The sequence below is a fragment of the Stenella coeruleoalba genome, assembly GCF_951394435.1.
Source record: "Stenella coeruleoalba genome assembly, chromosome: 6".
Taxonomy (NCBI): Eukaryota; Metazoa; Chordata; class Mammalia; order Artiodactyla; family Delphinidae; genus Stenella; species Stenella coeruleoalba.
Genome location: NC_137151.1, coordinates 62,765,093 through 62,781,833, shown reverse-complemented (window position 1 = coordinate 62,781,833; position 16,741 = coordinate 62,765,093). Strand labels below are relative to the sequence as shown.

General features: G+C 34.3%; 1 protein-coding gene across 1 annotated transcript in view; it reads left to right on the top strand.

The window, feature by feature from the left end:
• Positions 1–5,600: 5,600 nt before the first annotated feature.
• The window catches only part of SCN9A (sodium voltage-gated channel alpha subunit 9), an 85,611-nt gene continuing 74,470 nt past the window's right edge, over positions 5,601–16,741 (top strand). The window contains exons 1-6 of the mRNA XM_079924590.1: positions 5,601–6,198; positions 11,057–11,177; positions 11,521–11,614; positions 12,180–12,308; positions 13,749–13,840; positions 14,831–15,040. Of these exons, the coding sequence (XP_079780716.1) occupies positions 5,941–6,198; positions 11,057–11,177; positions 11,521–11,614; positions 12,180–12,308; positions 13,749–13,840; positions 14,831–15,040 (904 nt within the window). The 5' untranslated portion in view covers positions 5,601–5,940. The remainder of the gene's footprint in view (positions 6,199–11,056; positions 11,178–11,520; positions 11,615–12,179; positions 12,309–13,748; positions 13,841–14,830; positions 15,041–16,741) is intronic.

Here is a 16,741-nt window from a genome sequence, read left to right as displayed (position 1 = left end):
TGAGACTGATGTTGGGACTCCCTGGATTATTCTGTATCTCCTGAATTTTATTTTGAGCTTTCCTTTGCTCTTTTGCACTACTTTTTAGGAGAATTTTTTGACACAAATCCAAAGTATAGAACTCCATTAATTTTTACATATGTACGTACCCATGTGACCATCACACAGATCAAGATACAGAACATTTCCACACCTTAGAATGCTCACTTATGCCCCTTCCTGGTAAACTACCCTTGAAAGGTAACTAAAATTCTGACTTCTAGTTCTTTTCAGCAAACATTCTATTGAAATTTTTATTTTGACCATCATGCCTCTAATTATTAGGAATTTTTGTTGTTTTGATACCTTTTTTTTTTTTTTTTTTTTTGTAGCCTATTCTTTTCTGTAATAGATTCTCTATCCTCTCAGGTTTCTCTGGAAATACTAATTTTAAACTCTTAATATGCCCCTATGTTTGCTTTTTCCTTTCTTCTAGAGTTAGGAGTTTGGTCTGTTCGTCTTAGTCCTTCAGTTTCATGTTTGGTAGTCTTTGATTACCAATTTATCCTTAATTATCTATTAATAGTTATAAATGAAAGGTTATGCTGTTGTTGGTCAGGATTTCTCCTGCCTTTATGTAGGCCTGTTTTCCAAACAAATACTCCCTTGAAAGAGAGGGATGATGGCAAGCTCTCTGTGTGTGTCTTGTGTGTTGATAGGCTGGCTTCCTTTTAGGATGTATGGGCAAGAAGAGTCCACCTTTCCCCAGTCTCCACTCTGCTTTCAGCTAAAATGGAAATGGACACCCTAGGGGTCTTATCTCAGTTAATTCAGAGATTAACTTTTTGGTTTTAGCCTGGCGATAAATTCTGCTGCTTTATACTTGAATATAGAGGGAGTAGTGGGAAATGTGACCTGCAAGTTGTTAAATCGACAATCCCTGGGCTAGTCAGTTTGTTTTCTGACATACTTGCCCTGTGTGCCAACTCTGTGACTTCTGTGCTGGGAAGAAGTGTTTCTTTCTCTGTTCTGACATTCTCAGATGAGTGTTTTAGGCTGTGCCTTCTGCTCTGATCTCTTCACTGGGGTAACCCCATCTGCTATCTCTTCTTCAGATTTGTGAAAGCTGTTTAGTGTCTTTTTTGGTGTTCAATGATGTCATGAAACTGTTCCCTACTGTGCATCTTTGTTTTCAGTGCAGTGGGAATTTGGAAGCCAAGGGGTGGTAAACACATGGGTCAAGACCATTATCATGAACTGGAAGCTGACATTGCTTTGACTGGAAAAGATGTATGAGATAAAAATAGGTAGATGATAGACAGAGAGAGAGAGAGAGAGAGAGAGAGAGAAATGCATACATACATAGATAATAGCTAGAAAATAAGAGTTCAGAATAAATATTTTCATACCTATTATAAATGTAAGAAATCCTAGATACAAGGATAATACCTTCAGTTTTTATTTTCAGAAGTTAAGTATCTTCTATTATGAGATTAATGGTAGGTCGGCAAAATAGTCATGAGAACACAAAAATATTGTCTTCATGTGCAATATTGTGATCTTACTCTGAAGAAGATGCAGTCATAGTGATTAATAAGTGGAAACATAGTAATTTTCAGAATTGTAAACTAAACATGGAAAGAATAAACAGAGGCTGATTTCATTAAATATATTAAATCCGGTCAAATAAATTTAAGTGCTTCTTTTTAAAGTACCTTTTTTTGGATAAAAAAGCATGACATTTTTATTGTTAAAATTTGAAAAATAAGTATAAATAAATTAATAAAAATAACTCATAAGCCCTCAGCTAGGAATGACCTTCATCAAATATATAGTGTATTTAATTTCAGAGTTCCTTTCTATACATTTTCAAAAATTAAGATGAATATAAATATATGTTTGTGTACATGTACCCTGTATTCTATTAATTATCCTTTATAAGATTTTAAAAATTTATTAAATAGTCTTTAAAAGCACTCTTGAAATGCCACTCAGTTTTTCATTGTATGTTTATTTTCATTTAATGAAACCCTGACTGTTAGACTTTTGGATTGATTACAATTTTTCAATATTATAAAAACATTGCAGTAAGCATCTTCATAAATGTTTGAGGACATCTGAGATTATTGCTTTTGGTTACATTCCTAGAAGGGAGGTTATTTGGCCATAAAAATGAATCAACATATTTGAGGCTTTTGATAGATATTGCAAAATTACCCTCAAAATTTGGTACACATTATTTTTTCCCATCATCCAGACAGGAGGCAGTGATCTCCCCTCTACCTTCCAAACTAGAGGATGATTATGGAATCTGACCGGAGTCTCTTCAACTTAACTTTTCAAGGCCCTGATGTTAAGCAGGTGCTTAGTGTCTTCCTTCAATTTAGCCTGAGGAAAATATGTCCCAGTGGTACCACTGACTTGAATCACCCACCATCCTTGCTATTTTCATATACTGTAGTGACTCAGAAACTGTATATTGAGAATGTGCATGGGCAAGGAGAAGAAAAAGAGGGAAAAAGAGAATAAGAATATTGAAAGAGTGGAGCTGGTGACTGGACATCTGAGTTCATGACATCTACTTACCTGGATTTCTGTCAAATAATTCTTGAAAGAGGTGACACCTTCATTTGAATGTAAGATGTACAAAAATACCAGTTCTTCAGCCATCTCTTCCCGCAGGAGACCATGTATGTGTACACTGAAAGTCAGTTGACACAAGTAACCCCTCCTCGCCTTTGTGATTTCCAAAAGTGTTGAGGAATCTCCTAAGCCCAAGTGGCAACTACACTCACCGCCTTGCTTCTCAGATTGATTTGTGACCACAGTTTTAAAACCTGTACCAGGCTTGGCCTTCAAGGGCTAGAACTAAACCTTAGCTTCTCCTGAATTAATCTTACACCAAGAGCAATCCCATGTTTATACTGAGACTACAGAGACTTATACAGTGAATGGTGTTGAGTATGTGCATTTGTTTCCATTTTCCTAAACCTCTCTTCTCAGCTCAGGGCAATTTTCACAGATTTCATGATTCAGTTTTTTTAGAAAGCATTTATAATAATTTTATTGAGGTGTAGCTCACATACCATAAAAATCATCCTTTAAAGTGTAAAGTCAGTAGTTTATAGCATATTCACAGAGTTGTGCAATCATTGCCATTATCTAATTTTAGAACTTTTTATCACCTCCCCAAGAAACTTCATTCCTATTAACCATTAACCCCATAACCATTAATGGTCTCTCCTCACTAGCCCCTCCCCCCAGCCTCTGGCAATAGCAATGTACTTTTTGTCTCTGAGGGTATGCCTGTTCTGGGCATTTCATACAGATGGAATCATCCAGTATGTGACCTTTTGGGTCTGGCCACCTTCACGGGGTTTTCAGAGTTCATCCATGTTGTAACATGTATCTGTATTTTATTTATTTTTATTGTCGTATTCCGTTGTGTGGATACGCCCCATTTTGTCAGTCGACAGACATTTGGATTGTTTCCACTTTTTGGCTATTAAGAGTAATGCTGCTATGAACACTCAGGTACAAGTTTGGCGGGGACATGTTTTCAATTCTATTGAGTACTTACCTAGTAGTGGAATGCTGAGTCATGATTCATTCTTTCATGAGTCACTCTATCCTGCTTTTGAATGTGCACATGCAGTGTCCCTTATTTTTCACTACATTCTTCGAAATTCTTCTCAACTTTCGTTTCCATCAAAATATATACCTCTTCTTACTGGTTTGAATTTATAGAAATAACAGAATAAATAATCTTAGTCAAATACTTTAAAACCCAGGGCAAACCAGCAGACACATAGTCAATTAACTATATGAATTTTGTTCAAAAGCAACAATTTTAGCAGCTTGTGGCCAGCAGAATGGACTGACTTCGCTCTTCTTTTTCATAATTATAAAATTCCATAATTCTGAACCCATAGGTAGAGATGTGTTCTTATTTCCAAATATGCCATTGCATGGCTTTCAGCAAATTTTCTCCCATGAACTATTGCTATATATCTACTATTTATAAGATGTTTTGAGTTCTCCATGTTTGGAGAGGCTCCTAAAACAGTCCTGGAATTTATGTCAGTAATGTTTGAAATTTTGTACTTAAATCGCAGGAACTTGCCACTTCCTGTTACCTATGGTACCCTCTCTCCTGGCACATGCCTATATCTCTTTCTCCGTGTCTACATCAAGGAAGGTATAAAAGAAGGCTGTGAGTTATTTAAGCTGATTGTATTCTCCTGTAGTATGGCCAAACCAGGCTTGTCTTTGCTGTATGATTTGGTATGATTGGTATTCCTTTTTAGAATGTAAGGTCCTTAATGACAAAAACTGTGTTTTCTCCTTACTCTCACAGCTTTAAATATCTGATATAGGAACGTGCCCAGATTAACTATTTGGTAAAAACATTTTAAATGAATATGGCTTAGCAGATTTAAAAAGAAATATGTTGATACATACCATGGCAAAAACCAGACTCATTTATGTGATAAAAACATAAAAATGCATTTTTTTCAGAAAAGCTAAATTTGCATTATAATCCTTTCTATAATTTTACATTGCAAAATGAGTTTCTGTTGTTTTTAAGCTGGTTTTCCACCTTAAAAAAATACATAGATTTCTGATAAGGGTTATTCTCATACCATACCCAAATAACTAAGGGGAAAAGTCATCCATTTTGCTCTAAACATAATTGAAGTAAATTTTGTTTGACATGGGAATAGGAAAAATCTGTAAAAGAATAAATTAGTTTCAGCTTCTTTTCACTACTTTTTCTGAATCTATATAACCTGTGTTGTCACTATTGTGATTTGCTTAATTTTTATGTTTCGCATTGGAAAATAAAAGAACAGACCGTGGCTTCTCTTAGCTTATCCTCCCTCTGTGTGTCATGATATCACTTAATATACAACCTTTCAAGTTGTTCACAGTGGGTTGACATACTAGAAGTTGGTGTGTCCCACCTCTCAGGCAATCCTAATGCAGAAGGACTCATTTTTATTTTCCAGTGGAGGAATTATGAAGTTATCTTGACTCATTGAAATAATAAGTCTGTTATTTTAAAAATAGGAACAGTTATTTTTTATGCTCTTTTATTTAGAACATTCCAAAATAATAATATATAGAAGTTTGCATTTTTTATTTTGTATTTTTCTTTCCTGTAGTTCTTGTAATGTTTTGTATACACATGTAAGTTAATTAGGGAAGTCATAATTTGAATGCCTATTATAGTGTTTTCACTTTTTAAATTGAATCTATCCCAAACCTTTCCCAAATTCCTTTTATCTTCTTTGTTCTTCTGAAACGTTTGCCTAAATTGTTTTTAATTCAAAATGGAAATATATTTTTTTCGGATTCATAAAGGTATATGTATTTATTGTAAGAAAATCTAAATGTGTAAAATAGAGTAAAACAATCTTCCACCACCTCACTTCACAGAGATGAGTTTCCTCAAGAAAGAGAAGCAGAGGGTGTGAGTATATTAATGAGATGTCAGACAGAAGAGGATCAGGTGACGAGAGAGGCAAGAAGGGAACCTGGAGAGTAGTGCTGTCAGAAGCACTGTCATAAAGACTTTTAAACAAGGAAAGTTGAATTGAATTGCACTAAGAGTAAATACAGATGAAAAATAAAGGGAATTAAACATATTTTTCATTACGTTATCACTTTAAGATCTGTGAAGTGTTAAGTTCAAATTCTTAAATAAAGAGCATAAGAGAGCATGGAAAATAAGTCATGTACGTAGTAGTCACTTAATAAGTGCTCATTCAACATGATGATAATTCTATGAACACAGTGCTTCTTGTAGTTGAAACCAAAATCTGTTTTATTATTACTATTACTATTATTATTTTTTTCAAGTGCCGTCCCTGGCTGGCAACCACTTAAGGCTTTGTTTGTTTCTACTTAGGCCTCTTATGTAAGGAGCTGAAGGGGAAATAAAATATACAGGATGAAAAGATGGCAATGTTGCCTCCCCCAGGACCTCAGAGCTTTGTCTACTTCACAAAACAGTCTCTTGCCCTCATTGAACAACGTATTGCTGAAGGAAAAACAAAGGAACCCAAAGAAGAAAAGAAAGACGATGACGAAGAAGGGCCAAAGCCAAGCAGTGACTTGGAAGCCGGCAAACAGCTGCCCTTCATCTATGGGGACATCCCTCAGGGCATGGTTTCGGAGCCCCTGGAGGACCTGGACCCTTACTATGCAGACAAAAAAGTGAGTTTGTTGTGCCTGCAATGGCGTGGTCTCTGTTTACCTCTTTTGTACAGAAAGATATTTTAAATTGAGATTAAGTAGAATTTGGTGAAAAGCCACGTCATGACAAAAATGTTTAGTTAAATACATATGTAGGCTCTTTCAGAATATGTACTTTTACTAATTTTTCATCAAAACTGGTTCTGTCACTGGCATACTATTTTGATTTTTTTAAATTTAATAGCGTTTCGTATAATGTTCTGCCTTTTGGAACATAACATAAGTGCATCCTGGTAGGAACAAAATAATTGTCAGTTTGAGAAGTAAGACCTGGGGATATGTCCAGAATGCATTTGCACGGAGGTGACAGGTGAATCCATGGGAATATATAAAATCACTCAACTAATAATGGGATTTAGAGAGCCACTCATTTAGGGGGTTGGAGAGAAAGAGCCTGAGATGGTCAGAGAGGCAAGAGACTATAATCAGAAAAAAAAAGGGAAGAGAGTATCTCATAAAATTATCCAGAAAGTTGAGGCTGGAGAAAGGCTATTGGAATGAACAAGGAGGATGAGTTGGTAACTTTTTGGAAGCAGTTTGTGTTAGGTGATGGAAATAAAAGCAAGATAGTGGTGGATAGCAAGTAAAAAGAGGAAGTGGGTGGCAGTTGATGCATGCTGAAAAATTTGAGAAATTTCCACCAGAAAGATGGTCACTTGAGGCAATGAATAAATTGAAAACCGTTTCAATGTAGGGTATAAATAGCACGTTTGAAAGTGGAGAAAAATTATTCTCAGAGAAAAATACAGAGGGTCGAGTAAGTAGCTAGTTGCTGATGTTAACAGACAAGGGATAAACCACAGGTCAGCTTGTATTTGCATTAGAAAAATGGAGTGAAGCCTTACTGTGTGAGCCCTGAAGGGCAAATAGGAGGATGAATTTGAGTCCTGATATGTTGAAGTAAAGGTAGGCACATCTGAGGAAATGCATGTTAAATCATATCAATATTTTCCATACTACAGGAGTGGAAATTGTCCTTTGCGAGTCAATCTTGAGAGCAGCAGAGCTGAGAAGGTGTTGATTGCATTAAGGGGAGAGTTTGAAACACTGCTACAAAGGTTATTCTACCAAGAAAATGAGAAGGGGATTACAGTCATTTCTGAGACAGTAGCAGATACAACCAGATTGAACTTGACAAAGAGGAGACAGTAAAGGATTAGACCAGCAGGTTCCATAACTTTCTCCAACAATGCCTTGCTGCATGGCAACTGCAGAGTTATCTTTAAGAGGTCAAGAAAGGCAGGATAAAGTCCATTAAAAAGAACTATTTTGACTTAAGATGTAAATAAAAGAGATTATTTATTGATAACACATCTAGCAAATAAAATAAAGGGCACTGAAATGTCTTAAGAAATAGATAGAAAATGTGATGAAGTTAATTTTGATGGTAGAAACACATCTTCTTTGGGATAATTGCTCTGAATAGCAATATGTAATATTTTGCTTCACATTAAAGCCAGCATCTCAGCAAGCTGACAGCACAGAAGGAGAAAGCAGAATACCTGAGAAGGCTTTGAGATACTACCCAGCATTCCAATTAACCAATCAGTATTCTGACACAGGAAGGAAGAATGTTAACATGTATTCTGGATCTCTGCGTCAGGCACTAGACTTTTTATACAAATTAACACACATATTTACTATAACTTGGTAAGACAGGAAGTAACAAAGGACCTGGGGAAAATAAGTAACTTACAAAATGCTACATGCTAGTAAGTTTTGTCACAAATTTTTTAGTTCAAGTTGATTTGACTCCCTACTGAAATATTCTGTTGTATAACATCTCTTAGTTTAATTTCTGTTGTATAGCAATCACCATGCTCACAGCTTTACAAAAATGAATGGAAGAATGAATGGGTAAATAATGAAACCGGCAATATAAAAAGTACTTTCTCATTTTACTTACTACTTCATCCTGAAAAATGCCTGGCTCTTCATGGATACCTCCTGCATTTCCCATTTCTCAAGGGGGCCTGGATGTTACTTAACCAGGAACCCCTGAAGGAGGAAAGGAATCTTTCTGAAATAAATCCCAATTCAGAGATATAAACTAATATTGGCTTAAAGTGACTTGGGAGGTAAGGAGAAAATGTTTGTATTTGGATGGAGGATTAACTATTGGAATCATTTTGGGTATGTGGTAGACAACTTTAATGGAGAATATTTAGGGGTGGGACTCCAACCCCTCACCTTGGCCCCAGCTCCTTTCAAATATGACGCCAACCACATTAAAAGCCTAACGCACATCTGCATCAGTGTACTTGGGTAGAGCTAGGTCAAACGAAGTGATCTATTTTTCACAGTCCTCTATTAACAGATGAATAAATACCCACAGGGATTACCGAGTCTTTTTATTTTAATTTTTTGGTTTCGAGCTTTAAATGATCAGCTTTTTGTGCCATGTCCTTACCCTTCAATCATTCTTGATTAAAGTAGTTTTGACTTCCACTTGCAACTTCAGGATTGACTTCTGTGTGGATTGATTCCTTAATGTTTCGGGTTATTCACACTCATTGACAAGAACTTTATTTCTGCTACATTATAATCACTGCTTGGATTAAAAATCTAAATGACTCCTGATTTGACCTGGGTTCAGATTTTAACTTATATTTGAGCGTAATTATCAATGCTTTGTTAAAAAAAAGGACACTTAATAAACTAATGATAGAAGTTAGGGCTTCATTTTCATGTGTGATGAATATATTAAGTGCTTTTGAATAGTTTTATGCAGTGCCTTTATTATAGATGAAAGTTTGTGTCTTTAAGAAAGAATACATTACCAATCACCCTCTGCTGTGGGTATTAAGAGGACAGGTACAATGTCTTATTATCTTCATATCATTGGTGCCTTATATGTTGCCCAAAATATCAGCAGCTGTTCCTACCATTTACTAAGAATTTACAATACACCAGAACTTAAAAGCTTCACAGACATGAAGTGCTAGCTCTCAAGTTGTGAAATGGTAGATCAGGTATTTAGAATCCTATCTGTCCAACTCCAACGCTTATACTCTTTAAGTACCTTAATTCTCTAATTTTATGTTCAATAAATTATTAAATAAGTGAGCAATATTAAAAAAAATTTATTCAGACCTTGACATCTATGCATTTCCTAGTAGGATTTTAGACTTTGCTAAAGAGACTCATTCTGCTACCCAAAATTTCATAGGCATATCTATTTTTCCCACCTGTAATTAACTCCTGCTTGTTTATAAACCTAGATAATCCTAAAGAAGTTTTTAATGAAAATGAAAATTGGGAATCTGAATTTAAAAATAGTAAACCGGTTCTTTTTTTTTAAATATCAAGTACAAGGTAATTTTATCTTGCCAAGTTGAGGCAGTAATATGATTTTCACATTAGCTCAGATGACCTCTGGTTCATGAAGTCCCCTGATTATTCTGACAGACATGTGACCACGCCCCCTCTTTACTCTCATGCTCTGCCATTTGTATTTCTCTGTATGCTACCTGTCACATCTTGCCTTGTATTAGAGTTATTGTGTTCTTATCACTTTTCTAGGAAGCTCCTTGAATGCAAAACTCATGCCTCATTTATGTTCAAATCCCTTTCATTGCCTCTTATGCCATAGTTGCTCACTGCACAATTGTAGAATATAATGGCTGAACGAATTTTAAAAAGCACAGTGTATTGAGATTTAAGAAAACAATAGTTGTACTCAAAGGTGAGATATTAATTTTAAAACTAATTTTCAATGCAAAAGTGAACTTTATGTTAAATTATGTTTAATTTACTATACATAACTGGTATAGTACAAGGGACCAGGAATATAAAAGGGCATCTGAAAATAATAGATTCTGTTTGTTTTCTTGGGGGCTCTGCCACATACAAAAGCAAGATTACCCGAAGTTACATCTCCAGTTTGGTGAAAAATATTCATTACCAAAAGCTCCCTTATAAACTTATATAAAATTCAGAATCAACAAAAAAAAGACCAAATTAGTGTCTTCTAGATAACACAAGGAATTTGTTTGCCAACCACAGAAAAATAAGACAAGGATTTGAACTTGGTCTTTCTGATTTCCAAGCCAACTCCTTCGGTTGTTTTAATGTTTTGTTGTTATTGCTGTTTGTTTGTTTGGGTTTCAAATTTTTCAACTAAATACCAAAGACATGGAAACTGTCACTCATTATGCAAAGGTTACATGACATATTTCTTAAATGTTTGGTTCTATTCGTATTATTTCAAAAAATTGCCATGGATAGTAGCAAGCAAGTCCTTTATGTTCTTTTATTTTAGCTGTTATTGGTATTAACATCTAAAATAGGAAAATCATACTGAGTAGTAGGATTCTTTCAACTCTAATATTCCTTAAATTTATGAAAATACTTTTGAAAACTCATATTTTGGTACATTTGCTACTAAACCTGACAATAGCCAAGAAGTATTAAAATTCTGTCAGTGATATGATAAAAATCAAGGATAGCTAGTATCTATTTGGTTTGCATAAAATGCAATGTAATGAAAGAACTAAGTTGTATTTTAAAATATTTACAGTGGCCACAAGTTATTGTTACTGATTTGGGTGTTGAAGGGATATGAAAAAGTGAAAACTGTATTTTGAAAGCTCTAAATTATACATGCTCATAAATGGCTCACTTCTTACTTTACTGATGAAATGGACAATGGACTTGGAGTTCATTGGCCAACATGACGTGAAGAGCTGCATTGCTTGAGTCTGATGGCAGTGTTTCTTTAATATGACCCTACCACATGGAGAGGTAAATTGCAGATATTAATCTACTACATTGAAATTTTGGAGTCTCGATTCATACTGTTTTCTTTTTACTCCTGCAGACTTTCATAGTTTTGAACAAAGGGAAAGCAATCTTCCGTTTCAATGCCACACCTGCTTTGTACATCCTCTCTCCTTTCAGTCCTCTCAGAAGAATATCTATTAAGATTTTAGTACACTCATATCCTTTTTAAAATGCTTACTTACAATGGTTCTTTAAAATGCAGTTTTTTGTTATTTTTTTAAAAATATAGATTTTAGTCCTTTTGTACCTGAAAAGACTCTGGTTTACCAATCTCAATATAATTTGGTGTAGATCTGTGAGTAGATTGGGAGAATGGCAATTTTAGTATTTTAGGAAAAATTGCTTTTGTCTATTACTGCCTTGTTCAAAGAGATTTTTTTTAAGTCTATAGACGTGCTTAGAATTTTTTTTTAAGGAAAAATTGTTAGCATTTCAACAAATGTCTTTATCAAATATTCAAAGTTCCTACCGTGGTCTTTTATCATATTCCTTGATTCTAAGCTACCGCATTCAGCATGCTTATCATGTGCACTATTCTGACGAATTGCATATTTATGACCATGAGTAACCCTCCAGATTGGACCAAGAATGTAGAGTAAGTGGGTTTAAGTACATTTTAATGTAGTCTTAGTATGGTCATTTTTATCCTTTCCTTTTTATACCAGGAAGTTATTGCATCTATAAATATTGTGGTGTTTATCTTCCCATGTTACATAGTTGCTTTTCTTTCAATTATTTTTCTCTCCCCTACAATGTTAACCTGCTAATATTAGAATAGAATAATACGTGCTACAGTCTTTTCTAGAAAAAAGACCTTATCAGATGCCCTGCTTTGTTCTTAGACATGCCACATATCTCTTGTCCTTGGGTATATTTCTGATAGGAACAATGCAGGAATTTTCTAGGCAGACCTAATACCTGTGTTCTTAGCAATTTTTAAATACCTCTACTTTCTGAGAGTGTTTCTGATATGTACATTTTAAGATTTTCTGGAAGGACCTTTAGTGTAGTTTATTCTAATAGTTAGAATGGGTCCATAAACCAACAGCCATACTCCAATAGATGCCTTCCTTTGGTTGATCAGAAAAAATTAATTATAAAGATTCACATGGTATTGTATTCTTTTCACACTTAATATCCCAATGGATCCTTGTGCCTAGGTACACTTTTACTGGAATATATACTTTTGAATCACTTGTAAAAATCCTTTCAAGAGGCTTCTGTGTAGGAGAATTCACTTTCCTTCGTGACCCTTGGAACTGGCTTGATTTTATTGTCATTGTTTTTGCGTAAGTACTTTCAGTTTTTTGAAATGCCAAACTCATGAAAGTCTCAGACAGCACAGTATTCCAGTAAGAACAGACTTTTGGGGTTTGACTTTTCCTGCATATAATGATTGCATTTAAAGGATACTGTATGAAAGTTAGTCATCAAAAAAATATTAATATTTTTTCAGTTAGAGCATTTTCTACTCAAAAATGTGTGACATCATTAAGATAGATGGTCTTCTTCCATGCTCAGTACTTGGATAGATAATATATGTAGTGCCAGTTAGGGTCACACTTTTTCCAAGTTCTTATTTAAAATCTGGTAAAACCTATAAGAAAAAACTCAGACATTTATTATAAGTACGGTGCTCTTTTTTTAAATTAACCTATATTATTCAAAAGCTAATAAGTATATTAAAATATAGAAATAAACCTTTTTATAAGGGCTGTCACTGCGTACTAAACCTGACATCAATGCATTGTGTATGCATTACATAGGCATCCACAGTTTATTTTCAAGGGAAAAGTATCACATTAAGATATAATTTTAATTTATTCATATTGCTCTTTTCCTAAATATATTTGTCAGAAACACTTCTTTATTTTTTAAATCTCAAACCTATATACAGTATTTTCCCTCTGTCATTTTGAATTGTAAAAGTAATACGTGTTCATTGGAGGGATTTAGACAATACAGAAGGGTCTTGGGATTTCTAGTCTCCAATTCCCGCACACCTGCCCCACCTCTGTCCTTCAGGCTGGCTTTTTGTGGTCATATAAGACTGCTGTACTGCCACCCACCACCTGCTAAGACAACACTGTGTCAAAGAAGGCTGCATCTTCTCAGGGGTCTCCTTTTTTAAATTTATGTGCCATAAGCTTTACCATTTTTAAAGTATAAAATTCAGTGTTCTGTAGTATGTTCACAAAGTTGTGCAACCATCATCACTTTCTAATTCCAGAATATTTTCGTCACCCCAGAGAGCAGTCACTTCCATTCCCTTCTCCCCCCGCCGCCAGTCCCTGGAAACCACTCAACTGTGTTCTGTCTCTGTGGATTTGCCTATTCTAGACATTTCACGTGAATGGAATCATACAATATATGACCTTTTAGTGTCTGGCTTCTTTGAATTAGCATACAGTTGTCTAGGTTTGCTGCTGGTATTTTATAGAATATTAAATATCTATATTACCATAATATTGAAGTTTAGTAATTGAAGCATTTAATTGTTTAGTTAGGCATTTATGTGTATGAAACCATTTTAATAATACGTTTGTATTTTGCTCACATCAAATGACTCAAATCAAATCAAATTAAATTAGTAATGATAGAAGCAAAAGACTTGCAGAACTGTAAATTTAAATAAGAGGTTCCAAGCGTAGGAAACACCTTGACTAAAGGCACAGGTAAGTATCATAGACTCTATCTAAATTCTGAATAACTCTGATTTAATTCTACAGGTATTTAACAGAATTTGTAAATCTAGGCAATGTTTCAGCTCTTCGAACTTTCAGAGTGTTGAGAGCTTTGAAAACTATTTCTGTAATCCCAGGTAAGAAGTAATTGGTGTGAAGCATTAGGCCACTCATAACTCCAACTATTTTGGGAGTTGTTCTTTGTTTGTGTGTGTGTGTTGTTACCGTGTTTGTGTATAAACTCCCCTATTACAGATATGTGACAGAGTTTGTGGACCTGGGCAATGTCTCAGCGTTGAGAACATTCAGAGTTCTCCGAGCTTTGAAAACAATTTCAGTCATTCCAGGTGAGAGTGGGGTTAAACACCGGGGCTGACTTTGATCTTTTCAAGGAAAAACAAGAAAAACTTTCTCTTACACAATTTTAATTAAATTTGATCTCTTACGTTTTTCACAATCGTTATTAAAAGTCAGCCTTTGAGTTTAATCAGTTGCATGAGTCTTAGGCGATGAAGATGGCCATTTGGTTCACATCTCAACTTGAAATTTTCCCTCCTGTCTAACAGTTCATTTTCCATTTTGCTTATCCAGGAATGAAAATTTCAATTTGTTTTATTCCTTTTCATATGGTTAAGAAAAGAGATACAGAATATCAGCATGGGGAGGATTGCATGACATAATGTTTTTTTCTTTCCTCAACAAACCATTTCTTAACTGAAATTTAGTAAGTTGTCACTGTGTGCTGCAATTCAGCCTCTTTTCTGTTTTGGTGTCGTTATAAAGAGATGTTTTGTCTGACAAACATTCACTGAATTGACACTTTTTAAAAATTATTTTTTCAAGTGAGTGTGGATATGGTTTGAGCAACCAAATTATTCATTTTGACAGTTTGGTTATTCTCTGGAAATATTTCAAGTTTTTAATCACTTGCTGTAATATACAGAAACAAAATATATAAAACAGCAAGTCCACCCTTTTGAGCTGGTAGACTTTTTTCCAACTAGGTTATTTAAGATCATTGGTTTGATAAAATGCATGCATTTCTAGGAAAGCTTGTGTTTTGTTTTCGTTTCTCATTCAGAGGCTTTATTTCATTTTGAACACCTATTTCTCCTCCTCGTATTCAGGCCTGAAGACCATCGTAGGGGCCCTGATCCAGTCTGTGAAGAAGCTTTCTGACGTCATGATCCTGACTGTGTTCTGTCTGAGCGTGTTTGCACTGATTGGACTGCAGCTCTTTATGGGCAACCTGAAGCAAAAATGTGTGCGGACTCCGCTTGAAAATAATGAAACAATAGAAAGCATATTTAATACTCTCGATGAAGAAGACTATGGAAGTAAGAATGCCCTTGTAGTTATTAATAGGTTGAAATAAGGCTAAGAGCATTGTTCTCTTCTGGCAATGGAATGTTGCTTTCATTTTAATTATTTCAAAATCACTCAAATATAGAGAAAGTTGCTGCAATGTGAATTTGGATCATGTTATATTTTCATAAATTTCCCTGGATCTAAGCTTTCTAGCGGTTCTGGTATTAAGAACATGGGATAGTTGCATAATTCTCAATTTCTGTAAGATAAAAAAGAATAAGTTTGCTCTAGAAAAATAAATTTAGCTATGAATTAATGATATTGACCATTAAATTTCATAAGTTATATATTTATATACTATAGTTTTATTGAGTAATTTATACTTATGTTTATTTTATAGTATAATTTATTATATAGTAATATAATTATATTTTTACCCTTGTATTTTTCTTATAACTATAACATTGTACAGTCATGTTAATCATGTTATAATGATAATATTATCACATATTAAAATGTTTGTCTCAATAGTATTTCTAAAGATTTGTATAAGCAGAACAGTTTATTCAGCTTTATCAACACTATCCTCATACTATAACCAATGATGAGTTTTACAGCTCTTTCTAATGGCTGCCCTCAATCTAGCTAATGACCATCATAGTTTAATTCATCAGAACTAGTTCTGTAGATACCATTTACGATGATCTGTACGCACAGTCTCAGAAGTCTACTTAATTCACAAGTGTATTTTAGAGTATCCTACAGAAAGCATAAACGGCATGTTTTCTAAATAGTTATCCCCTAACACAGTTTCTCTCACCAGAGCTGATGAGTTTGGGTGAGAATGAAATCTAGCAAGATTGTAATTTCTGTCTAACACCTGCAGTGTGTCTGTAAGATGTTGCCCACGTGAACCCATAAACCTTAATAATTAGATCCAGAGGTAAGGTGGACATGCAAGTGCCTTTGATAGAAGGAGATCAGGGAGTAAAGGTCAGGTGTTAATTCTCCTTAAATAATAAAGAGTCGTATACATCATTATTTTTTTTTTTACTTTACTCAATGTGTTTTTTCCTACTCACTGAGTAATATAAAGGCAAATAAAACCTAGCTAATATAGTAAAAGACTGTAAATAAAGAAAACTGAAAAAAAGGAAGCCTAAAACAAGAAAACTGAAGGGTTTCAAAGTAAAATTTTTAATGTATATTTTTTTTACTACCAGCATTTGATGAGGAATGTAGCATATTTTCCTTTTCTTTTCTTTACTTTATTTTTTCAGCTTCTGATTTTTATTAATATGATCTTAAATTTTATTTCTAGTTTCCAAAGGATTTTATTTCTTAATTTATATACCATGCAAGTTATAGAGCTTACAGGTAATTGCTGACATTTGTACTTTGTTTTATGAATCAGTTTACATACAGCACTTACTTAAACTTGACTTTTTTTTAACTAGGATCATTACCAGTCCTTTTATTCTGAATCTTGGTCTCATTCCTGAGTTCATACGTTGAGTGATTTTTTTTTTTTTTTGACTTTCTGGAATTGCTTCAAGCAATTTTTTTCAAAAGGCGTAGAAAAAGCTCTTGGATCTTGCAGTATATCTTCATATTGGGTTCACACATGAGTGAATGACAGCTTAGCTAACAATGAAGTTTTATACCACAATCTTCTCCCTCAACTCTATACATTATTCTTGATTTTCTTCTGAAATATAGTTTCACAGCAG